This window comes from Lepisosteus oculatus, chromosome 1 (genome assembly GCF_040954835.1).
Source record: "Lepisosteus oculatus isolate fLepOcu1 chromosome 1, fLepOcu1.hap2, whole genome shotgun sequence".
NCBI classification, from domain to species: domain Eukaryota; kingdom Metazoa; phylum Chordata; class Actinopteri; order Semionotiformes; family Lepisosteidae; genus Lepisosteus; species Lepisosteus oculatus.
Window position 1 is genome coordinate 19,229,487 of NC_090696.1, and position 21,639 is coordinate 19,251,125.

The window sequence follows — 21,639 nt, forward strand, 5'->3', positions numbered from 1 at the left end:
TAGAATCTGATTGAATAAGTGGTTTTGATTTAATAATACTAACTCTGATGCAGATGCCAACACAAACATCAATACTAATATTATTGATGTGCTGACATTAATCCCGACAGCAATAATTTTGATAGGTGTATAAACATAATCACACACGCACACACATGCTCTTGTTTGCGTCTGCGCTGCGGCTGTACCCCGTGATATCCTTTCCTTCACGGCTGCATTATTTATGACATTTTACTTTCTGTTGTCCGTAGCAGGGCTGAGTGGCATTATTTATGAATGAATATTAAATGGCTTTGCTACAAAGGTAAGCAGTACATGGATTTTATGAACTGAAGTGTTGCTGTTGTTGTTTTTTTTATACGTATCCATGCGATACACAGCACCAACACATCCTGCCCCGCTAACGACTCGCCTGCCAGCTAACCAGGGGTTAGAGATTGTGTGCTCTCTCCATCTCCGTCCCCGGGATATCGGTCACATTCGTGTCATTCCACACAGTCAGTGGGGAACTCTCAATACGCGTACGTGTTCGTGTGCGTCTCAGTGTACAGCCGCTGCAGCGCATCGTACATGCACCTTAATACTGTATGGTATTCTTGTATTGATTGCTTAATTGCTTGTTAGACTCGGGCGGATCCTTCCTGGGAGCTGGGTGAACGAAACTGCCTTTTTGTAAGGGCACAACAATACCGGCAGGATGCAGAGATTTTTAGAGCCCAATCCATTTGCGACATTTCCGCAGCAGAGCACAAAAATGCGGCTTTTTACAGCCCTGTTTGAGCCGCCGGTGTTTGTCTTGAATGACGGCGAACAAAGCAGGCCCGGGGAGTTGGCTAGACGTCTGGACTAAATTGCTTTATGGTTTTAGAGGACGCTGATGCGCGACTGTTTCAAAGCCTCTGCTTATTGCGCTGTTTTGCCAATGCCTACTGCAAAACATCAGACCTTTCCTAACCTCAGGGGGAAAAAACAGAGAGCAGAAAACTGATAAAGGCACTAAACTTGAAAGCACCGAGATCCTCCTTCATGTGGGCCTGCACTGTTTAAGTCCTCCCCCCCCCCAACTCCACCACACACAATCACAAAACATGCACAGGACACGGTCTTGTAAAAGAAAGACTTTAAGCACCGCTTTGAACTGCTCTGAACGGCTGCAGATAAACCCGATGAAGGTGTTGCATTGCAGTTTCGCAGTTTAGCTCGAGATTAGGCTCGTAGATGAAGATGGACCGGCACGAAAATATCGAAACGGAATGCAAAAGGAGAACAGGGATTCTAGACACGGGCAGACCAAGGAGTACCGCTAAAACCAACGGAAGATGCTTCAGTCTTTACCACACAGGATAATTATTACCGATATTGATACACACGCCAGACCAAAGCGATTCCAATACCCTCGACGAACACTAGATGTCGCTGTTGCTTCATATTTCGCTCGGGTTCCGGGCTGTCTCCGCCCTGGATCTGGTGTTTTTCCGAGTGGAAAGCACTTCTGCGAAGAAGACCCGCAGCGATCAGGCCCACTGAAAGGATATCAATCACGAAGAGAGAGAACAGTCAGCGCCGCAGAACATTAAGGCTGAAACAGACTTTTTAAGGTTATGAATTATCACTATGTGGTGTTTCGTTCGTGTTATTTTTTTAGGGATGTGGCTGAGCCCAGCTAAAGATAACGTCACTCTGCTTCACTCCTCATTATTCCCCTTTTCTTGAGGTGGAAACTGAAGTCGCCCCAAAGTCACCTCATGAACCAACTTCCACAGAAAATGTAACAAAAGTTACACTAAAATAGCAGCCTAATTTCAGTTTAGGTCTCAGGTTCTAATACTAATTTCTGTACTGCTCGCCAACACAACAGCGAACTTATATATATATATCTTTATTATTTTCAAAACTGTGTACTCTAATAATTCATATTCGTGGTGAAATTAAATCAAGTGTAATTACTGACAGTCGTCTACGTATAAATGCAGGTATGTCTGGATGAAGAAAAAGTTTTATTGGAGAGAACATGGTATATTTATTTTCCCTTCTTATGTATATATATATATGTGTGTGTTCGTCTGTGAAGGGCACAGATTTATACATAGACGTGCTCTATTCAAACAAAGGCTTGTTAGGGTAACCACCTATTTTAGTAACACATGGGATAAAACATGAACTAATGGTAGGGGTATGGCCCTGCTATATACACCTTTATATAAGTTTGTGAAAAGCAGAAAATCTTTGGAAGCTGTCAGTTCCATTTGGGTTTAACATGTAATCCTGGAAGACATCTGACCTTCAGTCCAAAGGGGTCTTAACAGCCCATGTTGCATTCGTCCACGCCTGTAAACGAATGGGTGTGCTCAGGAACACTGCTGCCGTGTCGTGCCCTACCTGCGGCGTGTAGAACAATAAGTAATGTTCCCTGACGTGGCGTGAGTAGGGTTAGATACAGGGAAGCGTCTTGAACTTTTGAAGTACGCGGGAAAGCAAGTGTGTTTAGTGTGAATCGTGGTTTGTTGCGTCCACGGTTGGAAACCCCTTCGTAGGAGACAGGAATACAAGAACACACAAGACGCAGGGAAAAGAAGAGCTTTTAATTAAAGTAAGGAAACTGCAAGTAATAAAAAAAATCCAAAATTCATTGCTCCGTAGGTTCAAGACAACGCACTGTTAACTGTTAACAACTAAACCAAATTCGATTTGGAAAAAAAAAACCCAACATAAAACAGCACAGTCGCTTTATAAACAGAAGAGTTACAAAAGGTGAAAAAAAAACCCGTAGAAATTCTTGCTTTTCACACAGACTGCTCTCGGTTGAATAAAGAACAGCGACACTGATACATTTGCAGGATTTGGGACAGGTGCCGGCCGCCCGGATAAGCGCTTGCAGCGACTGGCAGGGCCTTGTGCGCGAGGCTGTGCCAGAACTTGAGCGCAGGATTCCGGCGTTAAACTCTTCCGTTCCAGGGCTTCTCCTCGTGCTTTTACGACGCTGTGTAAAAATCGACAATGAATCCACACACACACACAAACGGCATCAGGCGAGGGAGGTGGTGAGGCGAGTTTAAGGCCCAGTGACAGAACACGGGTAGAAACAAAACACTACATAAACATTTATGTGCCAATTGAAATAATGAGGCTTATAATGTACTTTTTTTTTATTAACTCCCCGTACGGATTTACTACAGCGTACGAATAGATTCGACGAGGCTGGAAGACTCGAGCATGTGTAGAATTCATTTTCCACGCAAATCCTCATCAGTCAGTTCGTTAGAGGCCAACATTCTTCTAAATGAGGGACACTCGTTATATTAAATGTGCATCTACAGTATTCGCATATATATGCACTTGCAGTAACAACAATTAATATGTGCAGGGGTATTTATTTTAAGGTCATCTAAAATAATGAGTCGATATCAATATTTTTTAAAATAATTTCAGAGAAATGCAAAAGAGAATTAAACACAGCCATGTGTAACAAGATTATTCAGGTTAAACTAAACTTGTAATGATTTCTAGCTTTAAATCGTACTCTTTTTCTTTCTGAATTGATAATTAATGTTTTACTATCGTAAAACAGTCTACGAATTTACTTTCGAATAATTGATAGAGAGGTTCGTCATTGCACTTCTGTAAAACTAATTTTTGCAGTCCACGTCATATTTTATTTATAGTTTCGTATTGGATGTGCTAGAAGAGATTCTCTAAGTAATTGTTATATCATAACCTTGTGGAGTCCTGAAGTTGTCAGTTCAAGAGTTGGGACGTTTGATCGAGTCCTTCCTGAAAGTTTTCTTGTTGGTTCTGCCTCTGTATCAAAATATCTAAAGAAAACATAAGGGAATTAAAACCACAAATTTAATCTCTTTCGTTTCACAAAGCTATGTATACTGGTTTCACGAGGGAGTTTCGATTAAAGGTCAGAGATCGTATAAACATCTTATTCCGCATTTCATTCGGCAATGTAATGAAATGCCTAATGTATTTATGCGTACATGAAAATAATATCTGCAAGCTCAAATACAGCACAAGTCAGTAAATGAGAATTTGACACAACCAACGTAGTTCTGTTACCTCCAGTCTGTGTCGAGGAAGCCATAATTCAGTGAAAACAAATTTACCGTGTTGCTGTTCTGAGGTTTTGATACGCTCCTGGCCGAAAGGCATGTTCCGAATTCGTGGTCACGAGCAGCTCTCTCCGAACTGCGGGCGCGCGAGGCTGCCCAGCCTGAATTTCGAACACGAAACACAGACCATACAGGCCCCGCGTGCGTCAAATAAAACAGGCCGCGAAATCGTGCTGAAAGAGAAATAATCCCACTACGTTTTCCTTTCCTGTGTTAAAGAGGTAGGCTTGCTTACAGACACCTGCATAAACCAGAGGCTCAAGTGAAAATTAAAAACACGTCACTCACTGCCTGGTGTTTTTAGGTTGAGCACTGAACAAAGTTCTCTGAACTTTATATTTCCTTCATAAATCCCAGTAAGACGCACAGTCTCTCAGGGCATCGTACAGGGAGTGCGAGGGCTTGAGGTATTTCTTCTCCGGTCTTGGAGATGCGCCGGGAAACGTAAAACAACAATGGTGGCACGGGCCTTGAGAGTGACGTAGACAGCGTGGTATCAATGGCGCGTGGTCGTTTACTAAACATCTTAATGCCCCTGTGTTGCTCCTTGTGTACCAATACACATACACACCTTTACAAAATGCTTGTATTTTGTAATACAAGAGAGTAAGCATGGGCACAATTAGTTATTCTGGGTACGACCGTGTAACTATGGCTGATCGGAGCACGAGTTTTTTTTATACTGATATATATATATACGTGTGTGTGCGCGCTTCTCTGTTCCTTCACGATATCATTCTCCCTCTGTCCCTCGCACACGCACTCACACGTGACCTTTGCTCTCGAGACGCTGTGCCTTCCTTTCAGTAGGTGTGTTTGGAGCTATTTTTCCCCGCACGTGTGCATTTATCTATACAGGCACACACACACAAAAAGAAACCCTTTAATCGTACTGTAAACGCAGCAGCCGGAATCGTGAAGAATTGACCGCTTGCGCTGTGCAAGGTAGACATAGGAGAGAGTTCAGAGGAGGGGAGGGTCGAGTGGGGTGGCGGCTGTGAAGGTTGTGGTGGTGCTGTGTATGTGTGTGTGTGTGTAAGGGGAGGGTGGGGGGGTAGGAAAGAAGAAAATTATCTCACGAGCTCTGACTGTTCTTCAGCTGTAGCCTGTACATTCGCACTCGCCGTGAGCCGGATTTGAGGCTCTGCAAATAGAAAAAACTAGGGGTGGCGGTGGTGGTGAGGGAGGGGGGACTGAGAGAGAGCAAGACTCACACGGGAGAGAGAGAGAGAGAAAGGAGAGAGCGAGTGTAGAGAGAGAGAGAGCGGACAGAGATTGTCCAAAGGGGCAGCAGCCGATTTTTTTTTCTCGGGTTCCGGTTGCCGAGACACTGGTAATAGTGGCGGCGAGGTGATTTGGGAGAAATGAAGGGGACCTTTTTTCTCTAAAGGAAGCGACACCGTTTGACAATAAAACAACCCAGCAACGGCTACACCTCTCCGGCACGTTACCCCCGTTTTCCGCCTCTTGCATGAGAAAGCGATGAGCTCCTATTTCGTGAACCCTCTCTTCTCCAAATACAAATCCGGCGAGACGCTGGAGCCAGCTTACTACGACTGCCGGTTCCCACAGACCGTGAGCCGGAGCCACACGCTGGTGTACGGACCCGGAGCCGGGGCGCCCGGCTTCCAGCACGCGTCGCATCACGTCCAAGACTTCTTCCAGCACGGCCCGTCCGGCATGGCCAACGCCGGCTACCAGCAGAATGCCTGCGCGCTAGCCTGCCACGGGGACGCCGCGAAATTCTACGGCTACGAGTCTCTTCCCCGGCAGTCGCTGTACTGCTCGCAGCAAGAGTCCGGCGTAGCGCAGTATCCCGACTGTAAGTCGTCTAACGGCGCTAACCCCGGAGACGGACAAGGCCACTTAAACCAAAATTCGTCTCCTAGTCTCATGTTCCCTTGGATGAGACCTCACGGTTAGAGTCCTTTTGTGTTTTTACTTGTGCTGTATGAGTTGTGAGCCGATATGACAGGGGTTGACTATGTGTATGTGTGTGTTTCTAGGCAGGGTCTTCGTTAAACTTCCTTCACGGAGCCTTAGTTTTCATTATTTTGCAATCCATCCTCTCTGCGTCTTTTAAGATGAAGCCAAGTAAAGAAAGCTAGGGTAGTTGTTTTTTTTTATGTCCTCTGCGCTGTAAGCTCTTTACATTAAAGCTCGTTCATGGAAGTTAGGTGAACCCAACCAGGAAACGTTTGACTTAAAACAATGACTGGAAAAGGCAGTTCTTTACTTCGCCTCGCCTTCAAGACTTCTCCACCAAAAAAAAAAATAAAAACACAAACAAAAGGCATACGCACCCCGCACCGTAAAGTTTGGGATTTCAAATCTGGAAATGCGGAAGAAAGCTGGCGACTTTAGTGGGTCAGGAACGGTCACTCGCGTCGTTTGCCCTGCAACATAAATAGAAACAAAAACATAATGAAGACGAAGAACAGTCTGTTGACCAGGGCTGGAACTGGGGGAGACACTGACCGTACAGGTAGTCGGGAAGCCGAAAGAGGGGGTCCTCAGAATCGTGTGCCCTCACCTCTCATCCCCTCCCTCGGGGTTGAAGATCAGTGACAGGAGATTTATAATTCTTGCGTGGGGTAAAAGTCGCGTTCTTTTATTGTGATGACTGTTTGAGGTTTAGAGGGGTCGGTGTAACAGCACTGGGCTTGAACTATAGATCTCCCCAGCGATGCACACATCAACACACGTTTCTTGTGCACAACATGCCACACGTGCAAAACAAAACAAAACAAAACAAAAAAGATATGGCGATAGCCACAACCGCAACTTTAGGGCCGCGGTAATAAGTAAACGACAAACCGATACCAATAAACCGTCACTGTTCTTTAGGCAGATTTGACTTCCATCGAGCTCCGATCGCGTGCAATTTAAAACTTTAAATCAGCTACACTTGCTCCGTCTGAAAGCTGGGAGCCAAAAATCCAGTTCTGATTATTTTCTTTTTTTTTTTTTCAGCTTTGCTTTTGCACTTACAGCCGTCCCAGTTAATAGTGGGGTCGCTATGAAATCCGGTTCCCCCAGCGCTTCCCTTTCGCTTAATCTGGCACTGGAAAGAACTTCAAATAGCACAATGAGACGTATTCCCTTAAGTAGTACGAACGCGAAAACCTCCATTAAAAAAATCTTTGACCGCGCACAGTTTTGCTATCACTGAAGTCTCGCTGTGTTACGACCCGAGATTATACGATTGCCGAGATTTATTGCCCTTCATTAAAACTGTAATGAGGACATTTTTTTTGTGTAGCGAATTGAACTGTAGGGTACATAAATTGTCGTGTTTATGTTTGTCGAAGCCTGCGATGCACTCTTGAACGTAAAGCTGGCCAAAACAATAACCCTCTGAACCGCATTAGAAGCGTCGGCACTCCGGCCCCCTGCACAGCGCAGCTCCGCTGACATAACGAGCTGCCTCTGTTGGAAGAGTTTTGATCTCATAAAAGAGACATTAACTTGTTTTTTTTTTATCCTGTAATAAAATATTTTACGAGTTCTCCTTAGGCCAGTAAATAAAATCTCATTCATCCAGCTACGTACGTAAGACAGTTTAAATAGCAGCCTGTAACGTTCATCCAGTCCTTTACTAGAAAAACGTGGGCGCTTGTTCTTGAGGCCTTGGACAAATAAATGCACGAGTAGCCACATAACGAACTGATGGAAAGCATGAATGGTTTTTCCTCTCATCACGTACTTCCTGTGCTCTCCCAAAAACACGACCCTTCCAGGTCAGATGCTAACATTAACTCGCGGGTCTCGATGCAAGTCAAGTAAGACACTTCAAAGGGCAACGGGGACATTCGCTTTTAACCACCAGGACACTATTTTTCAAGACCAGAAATGCTCAGAATTAAAAAAAAAAAATGCAAGAGCCTGACTTCATCTGGGGGAGTCTGGGTGCGGGGCGGCAGGTCACAAACATGCGCACGTTTTATTTCAGAAATTTAAAACTTCAAACCTGACTCGATCAATGCTCATTCTCCTGTGTTTTTTTTTTTCTTTCTTTCTCCTTTTTCGGGCCTTCTCGTCCATGCGGTGTGCGCGTCGTTGTCGGGGTTTTGTTTGTGTGTGGAAAAAGTGGATAGTTTTTCTCCCGCCCCCCCTCTCTCTTTTAGCTACGGCACTTTCCGTAAACTCGGCACTACTCTGCCTCTATGGTTTTCTTTTGTCGCAGCTCCGGGCAGGCGCAGCGGCAGACAGACCTACAGCCGGTACCAGACGCTGGAGCTGGAGAAGGAGTTTCTGTTCAACCCGTACCTGACGCGGAAGCGCCGGATCGAGGTGTCGCACGCGCTCGGACTGACGGAGCGCCAGGTGAAGATCTGGTTCCAGAACCGGCGGATGAAGTGGAAAAAGGAGAACAATAAGGACAAGTTCCCGGGCCAGAGGGGAGAAGCCGAGGCCGAGGAAGACGGCAACGAAGACGGCGACAGAGAGGAGAAGGACACGGAACAGAAAGAGGAGGCCAAGGAGTGATTGTGCGACCTCCTCTTTTATGGTTATATTGCTTAAAAAAAAAGGAAGAGAGACGGAGAGGGGGGTGAGGCGGGAAGAGGAGAGAGAAAGCGCTAAACTTTTATGACCATCGTTTTTGTTATTGAGTCAACATGTGAAGAGAATCCCACGGCCATCGCTGTCAAAACACATTTCCCCCTGACGACGGAAGATGCGGAGTGTCTTTTGACTGAAAAACATACGAACGGGCCCGGACTGAGTGACTGGACCCGACACGGTCTCCAGCGCATTACAGATGTGTCCTTTCTCGGGGGGGGGTAGGAAATTAAAATCTCGAGGATCTGGAAATAAGGTGCTTCCGAAATAGTCAGGGAGGTTTTTTTTTTAAACAACACCGACAAAAACAGCATGAATTTCAAATTACTTGAGAAACATATTTTTCTTCTTTTTTTAAAAAATAAAATAAATGTAGACCTCAAATATGTTTTAAAACACTAACAGGAGCAAAGCGGATATATATATATAAGCCTATGTTTCCATGTCTAGGTGCGAATCACAGAGGTCTACACCGGACTCCAAAAGAGGACACGGACAGGACTTTCTAACTACTTCATACTTCACAGGCCAGAATAGCGCAGGAGAAGCCCAGACTGACTCAAGATGAGAATTAAAAACCGCCTTTGCCGGCAAGCCACAGATTCACCAGAACACTAGTCTCTATCGTCTATTGAAGTCTCACTTGGAGGCCTCAGTCTGTATTTAGTGCCGCTGCGCCAGTATTAAACGTGACACAAGCTAGTTAGTATACAGTACCTATTTATTTCCTATGGTTGCAGGCATTCGTTTGCTGAAGTATTATCGTACTTGTTATTTTATTATATGGGTGAGCAGAGGGGTGGCAGGGCAGAGAGAATTGGGGGGGGGGGTGTTCTGACAATATTTCTTGGTATTAATGTTATTATGGTCACTCAAGGATGAACCAGGGAACTGCAATCACGTGAAACCCTTCAGATACTACCTAAACAAAGGGAGACTGCAATAAAAAAAGAAATATTTTTTTAAATGACCCTTCCGAGGGATTTCATGTTATTTCAAAACGAATTCAGTGTTGCTGTTTTTTTCTTGAATAACAAAAAAGAAGAGAAAAGGAAAAAAAGTGAAAAAATGATGAGAGTTTTTGAGCTCAAAGCCAGCTACCAAGTAGCAGAGATTTGATGAATACACCTTCCGCCACTACCTAAATAGAAAACGTGCGTTGTCTGTTTCAGTCGGAGTGTAATTTGCCTGTCTGTGGATTGTTGCTGCTTTAATTTCCTGTAGAACTTTTTCCCCAACAACTTAAACTGCCTAGATAAACGCACATTTCTATGTTTATATTTAGAATCGTTTTATGATTATTATAAGGATTATGATTTTATCGTGCTGATGGTTTAGAATTAGAACTAAATTGCACTGAGTATAATCTTATGTATGTCTTGGTATATATTGTTGTTTGCGATATGCTCGTTTCGTTGTTTTTGTTATTTTTGGAAGAAAAAAAAGTTTGGAGTGTTTCACTACCTGAATGTTAAAAAAAAACAAATTTGGAGAAAGACTTTCCCTTCGCTCGCCTTTCTCTTTTGTCCTGTATCGGTGTTGCGTTGAGTAAATAAACTCGTTTTAAATGAAGAGCGATGTCTCGGGGCTGATTGTGTGTCTGGGGCGGCCGCGCGCTTCCACTGCTCCGTTGCGACCATTGCCGACTCGCAACGTCAAGGCACATCCGCTCGCGAGCCAGCGCCGGGCGCCTCAAAATGAACGGCGCCTTCAGAGTGTCAGCGCCGCGCGGTAATGGAGGCAGAGTATATCTTCATTAGTGGTGTTTATAGCCACATCTCTCTCCCCTTCTCTCTCTCTCTCCCTTCTCCCACGCTCTCTCACTCTCTTCTCCTCTCCCCACGCCTTGGAGAGTCTATTTCCAGAAAGCAGATAAATGTGCGCGTGGAGGAGGACAGACTAATAGATGGCGGACAGACAGAACAGAGAGAGAGAGATAAAGACAGAGATACACGCGTTCCGTCTTCAGTAGTTATCAAGTCTATTGACAGCCCAGCTAGTGCCGCGCAAACTTTGGAGCATCATAAAGTGACGTGCTGGTTGCTTTTAAAGGCCAAGAACACACGAAGAAAGCTACTGAGAACAACATCGGACATTCATTATTATCACGGTTTTAAATATATAAAGCACGACATAGCAATACAACTTACACGCTGTCCCATTGAGTTCAGGCAGATAAAACTGTCCTGTCGCGTTTCTGAACTTTGTGACACCGTGAAGAAAGTTCTGATGGTTCCATCATACCTGGCTCTGTTTTTATAAACGGGATCCTGTAGCGACTCGATTTTCACACTGTTCTCGAATTTGTTCGACGGCGATAAGTCACCGCAACACTTGAAAACAACAACGTAGAGTCCAACACGGCTACACAACTAAACAACTAAACTTCATTTCCACCCCAATCCCACCCCCGTGCCATCCCAGCATTCGTGCACAGGTATATCAAACGTGGAAAAAACAAAACTATCGGTGGTTTATTTTGAGAAACGGGGGAACTTCACTCGCCTTCCGGCACGTGGGATCGACCAGCCCGAACCCCTCTACTGAACCTCATTGTTAAACAGCTCAGAAATCTGGGGTTGAATGACTCTTTCCTGCTTTTCATGATCCCGGCTTTTAAATATGATCTTTAATCTAAATAAGGATTTAAAGGAGAGAGAGAGAGGCACATGAAAGCCACGTCCTGCGTCCGAAAATATCAGTCAAGGTCAATTATAACGAGTTTCATACTCAAAATGGGTTGTCTCTGGTCAAATGTCAAAGGAACACAAGCGCCCCCCCCAAAAAAATACTGTAACCCCAGAATGATTCACAGACAATATAAATATTAACCGTGACTTTTCACGACCAAGTACATCGGCCTGTAATGCGTTTCCAGTCTTGGGCCGGTGATGAATCGCCGGTATCTGCGAGCTATTTGGGCTGAAGCGGCCTGGTTGTTTATATAGATGGCAGAGATAAGCGATCGCTGGGTTCTCGGAGAAGTGCCCTGCCTATCGCACTGAGCCGAGGATGAAAGTTCGGGCTTTTGACAAATGAAACCGGATAGGAGTTTTAACACAAACAGCCTGCACGGTTGATGAATATATCGGAGGAAAGTTAAGTGCAGTAAGCAGTCCTTAGCTCCCTTTTAAGAACTACCTCTTATTCGAGACGTGAATGGCGTATTATGTGACAGGAAGCGGGGACTGGCTTAATTTATACTTTTTAATATGAGTAGCGATGGTGACGGGGGGTTTGCTGTTGAAAATGGGGGTGCATCCATTTTCTCCAGAAACGTCAAGGGCTAAAATAATAGCAAAAGCGTGTTCGAGCAGGGAGAACAGCGCAATCCTTGGGTTCAGAAATACTCGAAAACCAACAATAAAGTATTTTTCTTTTAACTCACACGTGTTAAGAAACGCTTTTGTGTTTGAAAAGCTCATCCTTGCGTTATACTGAGTCTTTATCTGAGCTAAAAAAAAGGAAAACAAGTTACAAATGTAATCCAGACTGAAAAGCAAAAAGTCGCTGTTTAGGATGAATTTATTGGTGCTGCTGTCTTTAATTGTTCATTAGTTCGACGGCTGTTGTGGGGTTTTACTGCCCCCGGAAATAAACAAGGGTGCTGACACCAAATTAAAGACCCTTCTGTCTTTGTTCTGACGCAGTCTTACTTTCATCGGTATATGCAATATTGAAATTGAAAGTTTTGAAGTTTTGAAGGGCGTTATTATAATTTATAAAGCAGCTTGCTTTTATTGGGATCTGACTCTTGTTCTTGTTCATGTATCTATGTATACGTTTTAGGCTCTGCGTTAATAATAAATCATTCGAGGGCGCTGGTTGAATGCCGAAAAACTATATGATCTAAAATGCAAAAAGAAACCCGGTGTTCTTTTTGGAATGTGCCTTTGAATGACTAATTACAGCTGGAGTATTCTGTGGCTGCAGGAGCGCCGCTGTGATTTTTAATGAGCTGGAATGCAGAATGCCGTAAAACGAAAGTCTTGCTGTACTGTTTGTGTAGCACGTGACCTCAGTCGCGCGCCCACGGTCGCAGAGATGCGCTGCAGGAACGCGCGGCTTCTTTCAAGCCTTAAAATATATTTTTTTTTGTGTGTGTGTACGACGTTTTCCACAGGAAAGGAAAAAAAAACGCTTGTTGGCTGCCTGTGGGACGCGGCCTCCCGGTCGAAGGAAGTTCACTTGCTTACGAAGCCCTTATGAGAATGTTATGGTTACACCAAAAAAAAAACGGGATAATTGAATTGCATGTTAAGGCCCGAATCGTTCAAGGTGAAAAGCAGCTTGCGGTTCCCCTCCGATAAACCGTCTTTGAAACGATCAAAATGTATGTAACCCGCCCCGCCCACTCTCTCTTAACTCGAGAAATCTCTCTTCCTCCAATTAGTTGAACCTGCGTGCATGCTCCCTTATCTCTATCGATCCTGCACAAGAATTCTCTCCATTCCAGGTAGCAGCAGTGTAGAGAGCCGTCCGTTCCTATTCCGAGACGGTGTCGAGACCTGCTGTAGCACAGCACTAGGAGATAAACAAAGGGCTTTGCCTGCATTAATTATATCCTTATTAAATTAACTGTACAGGCTGCAGGCGGGTCGGAGCGCTGCCTGGTCTGCAGCAGCCAGTGGCAGGTTCATTAAGACCTTGAGCCAAAGGCCTTGTCTTCGGTTCTGAAACGGAAGAGACCGAAAGCTGGCCTTCAGCTTGCCAAGCAACCTTCATTTCGAGAAGACACTCAAATATACCTTCATCCCCCCCATTAAAGGTATGTTGTTAAATTGGGCCTCTGTCCTTCTCAGCATCAAAAGTATCAAAACGCAAGATTAACATGTCTCGGGCTTTCTGCACGACACACCAAAAATCCAAGATTTTCTAAGTGGCAAAGAAAAAAAAACCCCACGAAGACCCAATTTCAACATGATCGAAACGGGGCAATCGATGACGACGAGGACATCGATCTGCGAGCGAACCAGCTGCCCAGAGAGTGGGAACTTGGGAAATAGGCATATTCCGGCGAGCGTGCTCTGCGTTTGTTTCAACCTTACAGCGTCACCAGCTCTCTGCCTGAGAAGTTGAAAGGTCAATTATACCCTCGCAGATTTGCATGAATTTGACCTCGTGAGTTCCGCAGGGGCAAAGCGAGGCGCCCAGAATTCGAGAGTTCTGAAACCACGGGTTTGAGTTTTCCTTCCTATATAAGGTACAGCAGGTTTATTTGGTATTTGCAGCTTAATAAGACGCTTCCAGAAAATTCTGATCGAGGCTCTGCGTGCAGGAGTTATTTTTAATTCGGGGAGGGGGGTTAGTTTCATTTCATTTTGTTTTCTCATCGACGCGTCATCAGTGCTGGATCCCATCAAAGCTCGCCTTCAGAACCATTTTTGGTTACTGGTTGCTGTCAACTTTATACCGCCCATCACCCGAAACAGAACACAATGGCAAAGCCCGGAAATACAGGCCAAGAACAATAATTAAGTTAATAATTTCGTGACTGTAAAACAGAGCGCACCTGGCTTCCTTAAGGCGATTAGTAGCCTCACATTTAGACACGTTCACTGTGGTTGATTCCTGTCATTATTTACAGTCTTAGAATGTACAATATAATATCGGTATTAAAAAAAACTGTAGTTGTAACCATGGCCTCGTCAAACGAAAATACTATATTCTACAGAAGATTCAGAAATGCAGATTGGTGCCCCCCGTGTACTTGAATTGTAATTCTATCAATTTATATTTAAAATATACGAACAGATGCAAAACGGTCGCATGTTCCCACCGCTTCTCTCACCTGTCAAAACTACTCTAAAAACCCTATTCCTCACATTTTCGCACCATATTATCTGATACAATAAAATATTTTGCAAGTTCTTAATTTTTCTTAATCTGGTTGATTATAATGATTATTATCATTCATGAAAATTCTTGGATTTATAATACTTGCATGCACCGCAAAAAATTGAAATATTAAAGCCGCACAACCGCATATATATTCACAAAGTAAATTAAAGTTGTCACTTTGTTCTAAGAAAATAACCCCTAAACGATTTAAGTCCTGAAAAGTTCATACAAAAACACTGTCACATTTTTTCATAGTTTGCATTTTACGTTCAGAACTTTTGTGTATGCAAACACCTGTAAAATTATATAGTTTATGTGATGTTTAAGGTAAATATATTATACTAAAATAATCTTAGATATTACATAAATTCTATTTGTATATATACTTATATGGGAACAAGTAATAGGTTTATTCCATGCTGAAAAGAAAAGAAAAAACACAACGTTTCGTCCGAGGAGGCTCCACGGCCGAAACGTTGTGTTTTCTTTCTTCTCTTTTCAGTATGGAATAAACCTTTACTTGTTCCTTTGCAGCCTACGCATCTGACGCAGCTACCCACCTGAACTATATACTTATATGTAATAGTTATAATAATGTTACGTCATATATGCACGTACATAATTCGTAGGCGCGTAGCATACAGTGCATTCCTGTGTTTCAAAAACAACACAAACCAAGCTGGGAAAAAAACAGCATTAAAAATACGTTCAGAACACGAACTGAACTAATTGCAAACGAGCACTCTAGTCAAATCTAAAACAGTCGGCGACCGTGTAGATTCTGGGTGGTTCTGGAAAAAACAAGCAATTCGCGTTTTTCCATCAAACACTCGGGTTCCTTAAAATATTTACCTTCTTATCCGAATGGAAACAGCATTCTCCTGTGTAAATAGATACAGAAGGACCTAAATTCCTATGCGAGACATAACTAGATGTCCAATTATACTATACATTATATGTACTATACACATAGTATATAAACATCTATTTAATATAAATATAAAATAATCACAAATAAGTAAATAAATGTTAACCTACGAGAATGTATATAATTGCATTATAACTGCTCTTTTACAGCCTGTATGTCATCTATAGATACCATACGTTTATACTGAAGACTTTTTAAATTTCGAAATCTAAAAACTCGCTCAAATTCAAAGGCATTAACACTTTCAAATTCAATTTTAAATGTGTAGATTGAATCATGCTTCGGCGTGTTTTCAGTTTTTCAGTTCTCATAATTTGTTACTTGTAATTGTAATATTGTCAGTTAAAAAAAAACAAATATTCTATTTTGAGAATTTTAATATTTCTTTCCCGCTGCACAATTTTATAATCAAATATTGACATCTCAGAAAGAGCATGATTTAATACCACTTAGATTTGGTCTGTAATTCCACGTATGGTTATTTTCTTTGTTTTTGTTTCAGGTTTATTTCTGAAGTTCAGACGTTAGACATTAAATCATGCGATTCAGTAGAATGTCTAGACAAAATCTGGGAATTTGGATTCAGATATAAGTACAAATACCAGCACTTAAAAACGAAACATTTAAACACATTTAAAAAACAACAGTCTGTAACCAGAACTAGAACAATATACAACATAAGGGGTATATTTAAATAGTATATTCCACCTACCTACTTTAAAAAAAGGAGAAAAGTGACTGGAATTTCTGCGGTCCAAAAGCTAGTTTTTTCCCCTCAATATGTGTACTACGGTCTCTCTTTTGAAGTGAATGGCGAGCCAGAGATAATGGTTTATTGGAAACACGGATGATCTGTAATTCGGAAACACCGAGCGCATGACTGCGTCTCCCCGGAAGGTTCTGCAGTGACAACTGTCCGCGAGCATTGTCCGCCTCGCGCTGCCCATTGTCTGTTATATTGCTGTTAGGAAGCCCGGCTCCCCAATCATGTCTAACTACCTGCAGTAAACTTTATTGGAGGTTTGTAAAGCCGGCGGTGTGCTCGTATCCGGTGTGACTGATCTTTTTTTTTTATTGTACATTGAGCTCCATTTCTCTCCACAGGCCATTCAGCAACCTGTAAGGACAGGCCGCCGTCTGCCCTCGTATATGTGTTTCCTGTTTGTTGCCTTTTGAAACATGCATGCTAGCAGGTAGAACTTATGGACTTGTGAAAGATTTGTGAATGTCTTCTGCACGCAGAGCCTACTGTACATCTTTCTACTCTGACAAATCCCTTCTTTCTGCTTCCTATCGATGGATGAGCGCGGTGTCCATAGAGAGGACTGTTCAAATCCGAATACCGCTCGAGGAAGCAAAACAGACCACGCGTGTCACATAGTGTCTACAGCGTCCTCCGTGCACGTATGTAAATTGCAACGTTTCAGATAACTGTACACGATCGTACAATGCAACGGAAATGCTGCTTGTTATCAAGGCTGTTTCTTAATTTTATGACGAACAAAAAGCAGTTTAGTTGCGATATCTAGGTAAAATAATCAGAACGTGTGTGGTACATCAGCATATATGTGTTGAAGATAAGATTGGACTGCAGTGTACAAAAAGTGTAACATGGTGTTTTTTTGCAGTTGTACGCGAAAGGTTAAATATACACACGCATCTTCATAGGCACATATATCATTTTTTCTCGGTAGAATATTGCAATATAAAACACTCTTTGGAGACGAACATAAATAATTCACTTTTGATTAATTTTAGGAACAGTTAATTCACAGCAGTCTTAGCGTAGAAACTTTTTTTAAAGACGCGTCGAAATAATATGTTCTATAATCTAGCATGTTTGTCACCTGATGGTTTGGGTTAATTGTACATCAAGACAATCAGAAAAAATGACATGTGCATCATATAGGACGAGCGAGATGTTTATTCAAGCACACATACACACAATTTACAATTTTAAGGAAAACAGCGAAAGCTCGTTCTCCGGACATTAACATGAGTTACATGTGAATTTTGTTAATAAGTGGATTTTATACATTAAACTGGATAAATGGATCATTTGCAAGTAAACGTTTCACTGGTGTCCAAGTCTGAATATCAAATGTCTTAGATTTAAAGGTATCCCGTTGAATCGTACTGACTATCGTAATTCGGCTTCTGTTGAAGTTTATCCCTTGTGTGTTTGTTTTGGTTCGGACATTAATGTTTAATAATGGGAAAACTTGTTCACGTGAATCTGTATACTCTGTGTGCATTTAAAATAATTGCATATATAATATATCATTACGTGTATCAGTGTGTGAGTCTTTTGAAAGCAATTTATTTTCCCCCGTATTTTATTTTTTATTTTTCAGCCTTTCCTTTTCCTACAACAGTGTGATCCTGTTGCCATATTTGCGCAGAAGGCACTGGAAGAGTTATCCACTGTAATCTTACATGGAATTGCAACAATCTGAATTCCTGTTTCGATACACTTAGCACTTGAACTGCCGTTTCGTGAGCATTTACTAAGCCAACGCATTTTAACGCAGCTGATAAATTTTAATTTACAGTCTAACGCGTCTCCAGATTTTTATTACGAACTAAAAAAAATCATCGGAACCATTTACAGATAAGACCCACTTTAAAGAATCATGAAATCAAATCCCTACAAAATCATACAATTTTCAGCTTTATTTTGTTATTGATCCTAGCATTTTAGCTGATACTAGATTCCAACCAAAGCAGATTTGTACAATTCGGCTTTTAAATTATAAACATAACACAATAACTTTAAAGGTTACGAAAATATATATGTATAAATGTTCATGGTAACGTATAAGTACGATTGTGTAATGTAAATAATGAACACAGACATAAGCATATCACTGTTCAAACCTATCTAGAACATAGTATTAATTCATAATAAAATATGTCTAGGCCTACATATTAGACTTGGAATAAAAATGTCTCTTGTGACAGTGAAACGTCATTGGTGCATTTCCGGTGCATTTCGTGAGCATTAGTTATTTATTTCAAATAGCATTTGGAATATTTTCATCGGACTCTTCAGAAAACAGCTGTTTCTGTGTTTGAAGTACGTGGACAGCGAACCCGAGTCTCCGGCGATAACGCTGTATTCTAGAAGGCCCGTATCCTATGGAGTTAAATAGAAACGCCTGAAGGATTCGAATTTCCACAAAAATGGAAAAATAGTGCTGGTTGAATATTACTGTGCTGCTCACACAATCCAAGCCTTCCTTATTGTGGCAATAGGGAAGAATCTGGTGTTTTAGTTTTAAAAAAAGTTTGAAATTGAATCTGCAAATATCGACACAACTGCATTTTCTTTACTAAACCGACGTTATCTGCTGAAAAGGAGACACTGCGGTCCTGTTTGTTGATGTTACTCTAAAATTGTGCTGCCCTCTATTTTGAACACTTTCTAGCCGAGCTTGTGGTGTGAACTTCCTCCCTCCAGCGTGTGACAGCGGGAAGGCCGGGGTGCCGGGAAGCCGTGCCGTGTCCTTTTTTGGACAGGTTCTCGTGTGCATATCGCGGGTGGCAGGACCGTCCCGTTCGGGTCTGCGCGTGGAGACCCGGCCCAGTCCGCGGTACCAGGATGAATTTCATCGCGATGGGAGTCCACTACCTGCAGGGAGACAGACTCTCTGCTTAGGAAAAAGCGCAAAGCTAATCGTTCAAATCATTGCATCCAATTACTAACAGATTTTAATTCAAACAGATTTTCCGTTCAATTAGACTTAAGAGATGCTAAAATGGTGATGCAAATTCTTGTTTTAATTGAATTTACACTCTTATTTAAGGATTTAAAGGTATTGATTTGCACCTAGGGATAAATAAAGTGGTTCTGAATAAATTGTGAATACATATCCAGGCCAGGTCATCCGATAAACAAACAAATTTACATTTTCAGGGATGGGGTGGACATGTTGGGTTTTTTTTTTTTGGGGGGGGTGTCATGTGTTCACTGAAAGAGGCATAGAAAGAGAGCGAGGGCAAAGAGAGAGAGAGAGAAGCGCAGCGCATTCTTGGTTGTTTGGGAGAAAATTTACTGCTAAGTAATAAAAGTTTACGACTGGAGCGGGGCCGAGATTGGCTGCGGCGGGTCACGTGGGCCCCTCTCCGTGAACGTGAACTTTATTGTGTTGTCTTTATCCCGGATCGCACGCTCTGTCCTCCGCGGCAGTCCAACCGGTGTCAGCGACAACGGGTTCGCCCAAAAAGACACTCCTTTTATTTTCGAAAAGGAACAAATTCTTTTATTTTTTTAAAAACCAAACGAACGTATTCTTCCGTGCTGCGGAGCCTCCAGGGGTAGGTGTAGTTTCAGCTCCACCGGCCTTCCTGTCTGCTCGTAATGACTTTAATCCAGTCGCCTCCCCTCTCTCTCTCTCTCCCTCCGGCCCCTAGAGGCGAAACAGCTGAGCGCTTTTTTTGTTCTGCTGAGGACTGGGAGAGATCAGAGCAACAGCGGGTTGTAAATACCTTCTTTTTTCGCACATTTTTCTTCTTCGACGATGCGATCGTCTCGGACGATAAGGGGATGTTTTGCAGTCGGCGGTTCGCTCACCTCGGCTTCGCCTCCCGCCCTCGTCTCCGGACCTCCAAGCGCGCGTCACTCGAGCTGCCGAGAGACCGGGGGTAAGTTGGAAATTTCAGCGTTCCTTATTGGTTTAAATGTTTATCTAATGGCCCGTATCCATGGGAGCTCTGGTAATGATGCAACGGTTTTTTTTCCCCTGTATTGAAGGAAGAACGGAGCCACAAAAATGGTGTGTTGAGCATGGCAATACCGCTGACGGGGTCTGTGCCACAGAGCATATGTGGTCTTACTCGTATTTTGTAGATACTCGAGTTTCTCCTTTGCATTCCTTTTTTTTTCTTCACTTTTGCGTGTTGACTTTCGCTCGCCTCTCCACGCCTGGCCCCTTTCCCCGGACTGACTTTATTGGTCGAACCCCGCGCGGTGTCCTCCGGGCGTTTCGCTGGTGTGGTAGCAAATGTCAGCGCGATAATTAGCAGATAGCAGAGCGCCGGGTCCGGCCAGCCTGCAGGCCAGCATCAAAGGGGTTTTAGTGTGGAGCGTACGGGGCCGGCGCTGGCCAACAGGAAGCAATGCAGAAAAGACCCTGTAAAGACCCATAAAGAGCTAGACAAGCGCTGACAATCTTTTATTTCCACACATTTGTTCGCTGGTGTCTTCGATGTGCACTACTGAACTGCCCCACTTCGTAATTTGCGCTCAGTTAACACGCACATTTAATTACAATGCTCACATACACTGTCTGCACGTACGGCTCGACTGAGACTTTCCTGCTACGATTGGAGAGTACCCCCATTTCTATATCATTTATTGTTATATCTCTTTCGGTACAACAAGTACTTGCAAATGGGGAGTCAGCGCGAGCAGTAGTGACTATCTTTGCACTTTTTTTTTCCCCTTGCAGGTTTATGACACTGTTGCTTCATTAGCGGTAATTGGTGTGCCAAGTGTTCTTGGTGTTTATGGCCGATCGATACTGTTAATCCTGAAGCCGGCTCGGCCAGAGTTTGCGGGGAATCTATTATACAGCTCGCTGTTTTGGAGGCTTGAACACGGTCTCTCCCCCAGCCTCTGTTCTGGCGAGGGCCGGGACGCATTCATTTCTGGAAAGTGACCCAGCGAGCTGGGGAACCGAGCGACCTCCAATCGGTTCGCTTTCCCGTGATGTCTGGGAGGGAGGAATGTTGGAGTCATTTTTATGTCCTGTGAAAAATACGGAAAACATTCCAACGCTGCTTTTAGGCGATTAAAGTAGACATCTGGCTATCCGTCACATAGTCAACCCAAAGACTAGGTCGGGAATTCTGTGTAAAATGTGGGAGAGAAATGCTTGTATTTGGAATGCGCGGTCTGTAAGTTTATATTGTGTAAGTAATGTTGCCAGACAACTGTGTTACAGTATCTGTGTCGATTTGAGTGACTAAATTCAGAGCTCTTAATCAGAGTCTAATTTCGGCGTGCCACAGAGAGGCCTAGCCCTACTAGAAACGTATCGCAATATTACGTTTAACTATCAATCAACAGAGGTGATTTCTGAAATATTTTGTGTTGGATACAAAGACAATACTGTAGTAAAAATAACCATTTATTCACGCTTTTGTGGAATTATTACAAGAATAGGTTTCAAGACGGTAAAGGGGAATAAT

At 43.0% G+C, this 21,639-nt stretch overlaps 2 protein-coding genes and 2 long non-coding RNA genes across 11 annotated transcripts in view; 2 read left to right on the forward strand and 2 right to left on the reverse strand.

Annotated features, from left to right (window-relative positions):
- Nucleotides 1–10,250, forward strand: part of hoxc8a (homeobox C8a) — a 31,935-nt gene extending 21,685 nt beyond the window's left edge. The window contains exons 1-2 of one of the 3 annotated variants that reach the window (XM_015344108.2): nucleotides 3,890–5,937; nucleotides 8,302–10,250. In XM_015344108.2, coding sequence (XP_015199594.1) covers nucleotides 5,598–5,937; nucleotides 8,302–8,603 — 642 coding nt within the window. In that variant the 5' untranslated portion in view covers nucleotides 3,890–5,597 and the 3' untranslated portion in view covers nucleotides 8,604–10,250. Of the gene's footprint in view, nucleotides 1–3,889; nucleotides 6,034–8,301 lie in introns of those variants that run through there. The other 2 variants (XM_006629270.3, XR_011189039.1) reach the window with 2 other exon arrangements.
- LOC107077016 (uncharacterized) lies at nucleotides 2,564–17,029 on the reverse strand. 5 transcript variants are annotated; one of them, XR_001478136.2, is made up of 4 exons: nucleotides 16,160–17,029; nucleotides 6,419–6,511; nucleotides 3,716–3,812; nucleotides 2,564–2,980 (listed from the first exon to the last, which is right to left on the reverse strand). It is a non-coding gene; the product is annotated as an uncharacterized lncRNA (long non-coding RNA). The 5 variants fall into 5 exon arrangements; XR_001478133.2 differs by lacking the exon at nucleotides 16,160–17,029 and adding an exon at nucleotides 8,385–8,474; XR_001478134.2 differs by lacking the exon at nucleotides 16,160–17,029 and adding an exon at nucleotides 8,086–8,308.
- A 327-nt stretch (nucleotides 17,030–17,356) lies between these two features.
- LOC107077018 (uncharacterized) lies at nucleotides 17,357–20,647 on the reverse strand. Its single transcript, XR_001478141.2, has 2 exons — nucleotides 19,936–20,647; nucleotides 17,357–19,078 (listed from the first exon to the last, which is right to left on the reverse strand). It is a non-coding gene; the product is annotated as an uncharacterized lncRNA (long non-coding RNA).
- hoxc4a (homeobox C4a) overlaps nucleotides 20,001–21,639 on the forward strand; it is an 84,986-nt gene continuing 83,347 nt past the window's right edge. For both annotated transcript variants that reach the window (XM_015344104.2, XM_006629273.3), the window contains exon 1: nucleotides 20,001–20,091. The gene's annotated coding sequence lies outside the window, so the exon portion shown is untranslated. The remainder of the gene's footprint in view (nucleotides 20,092–21,639) is intronic.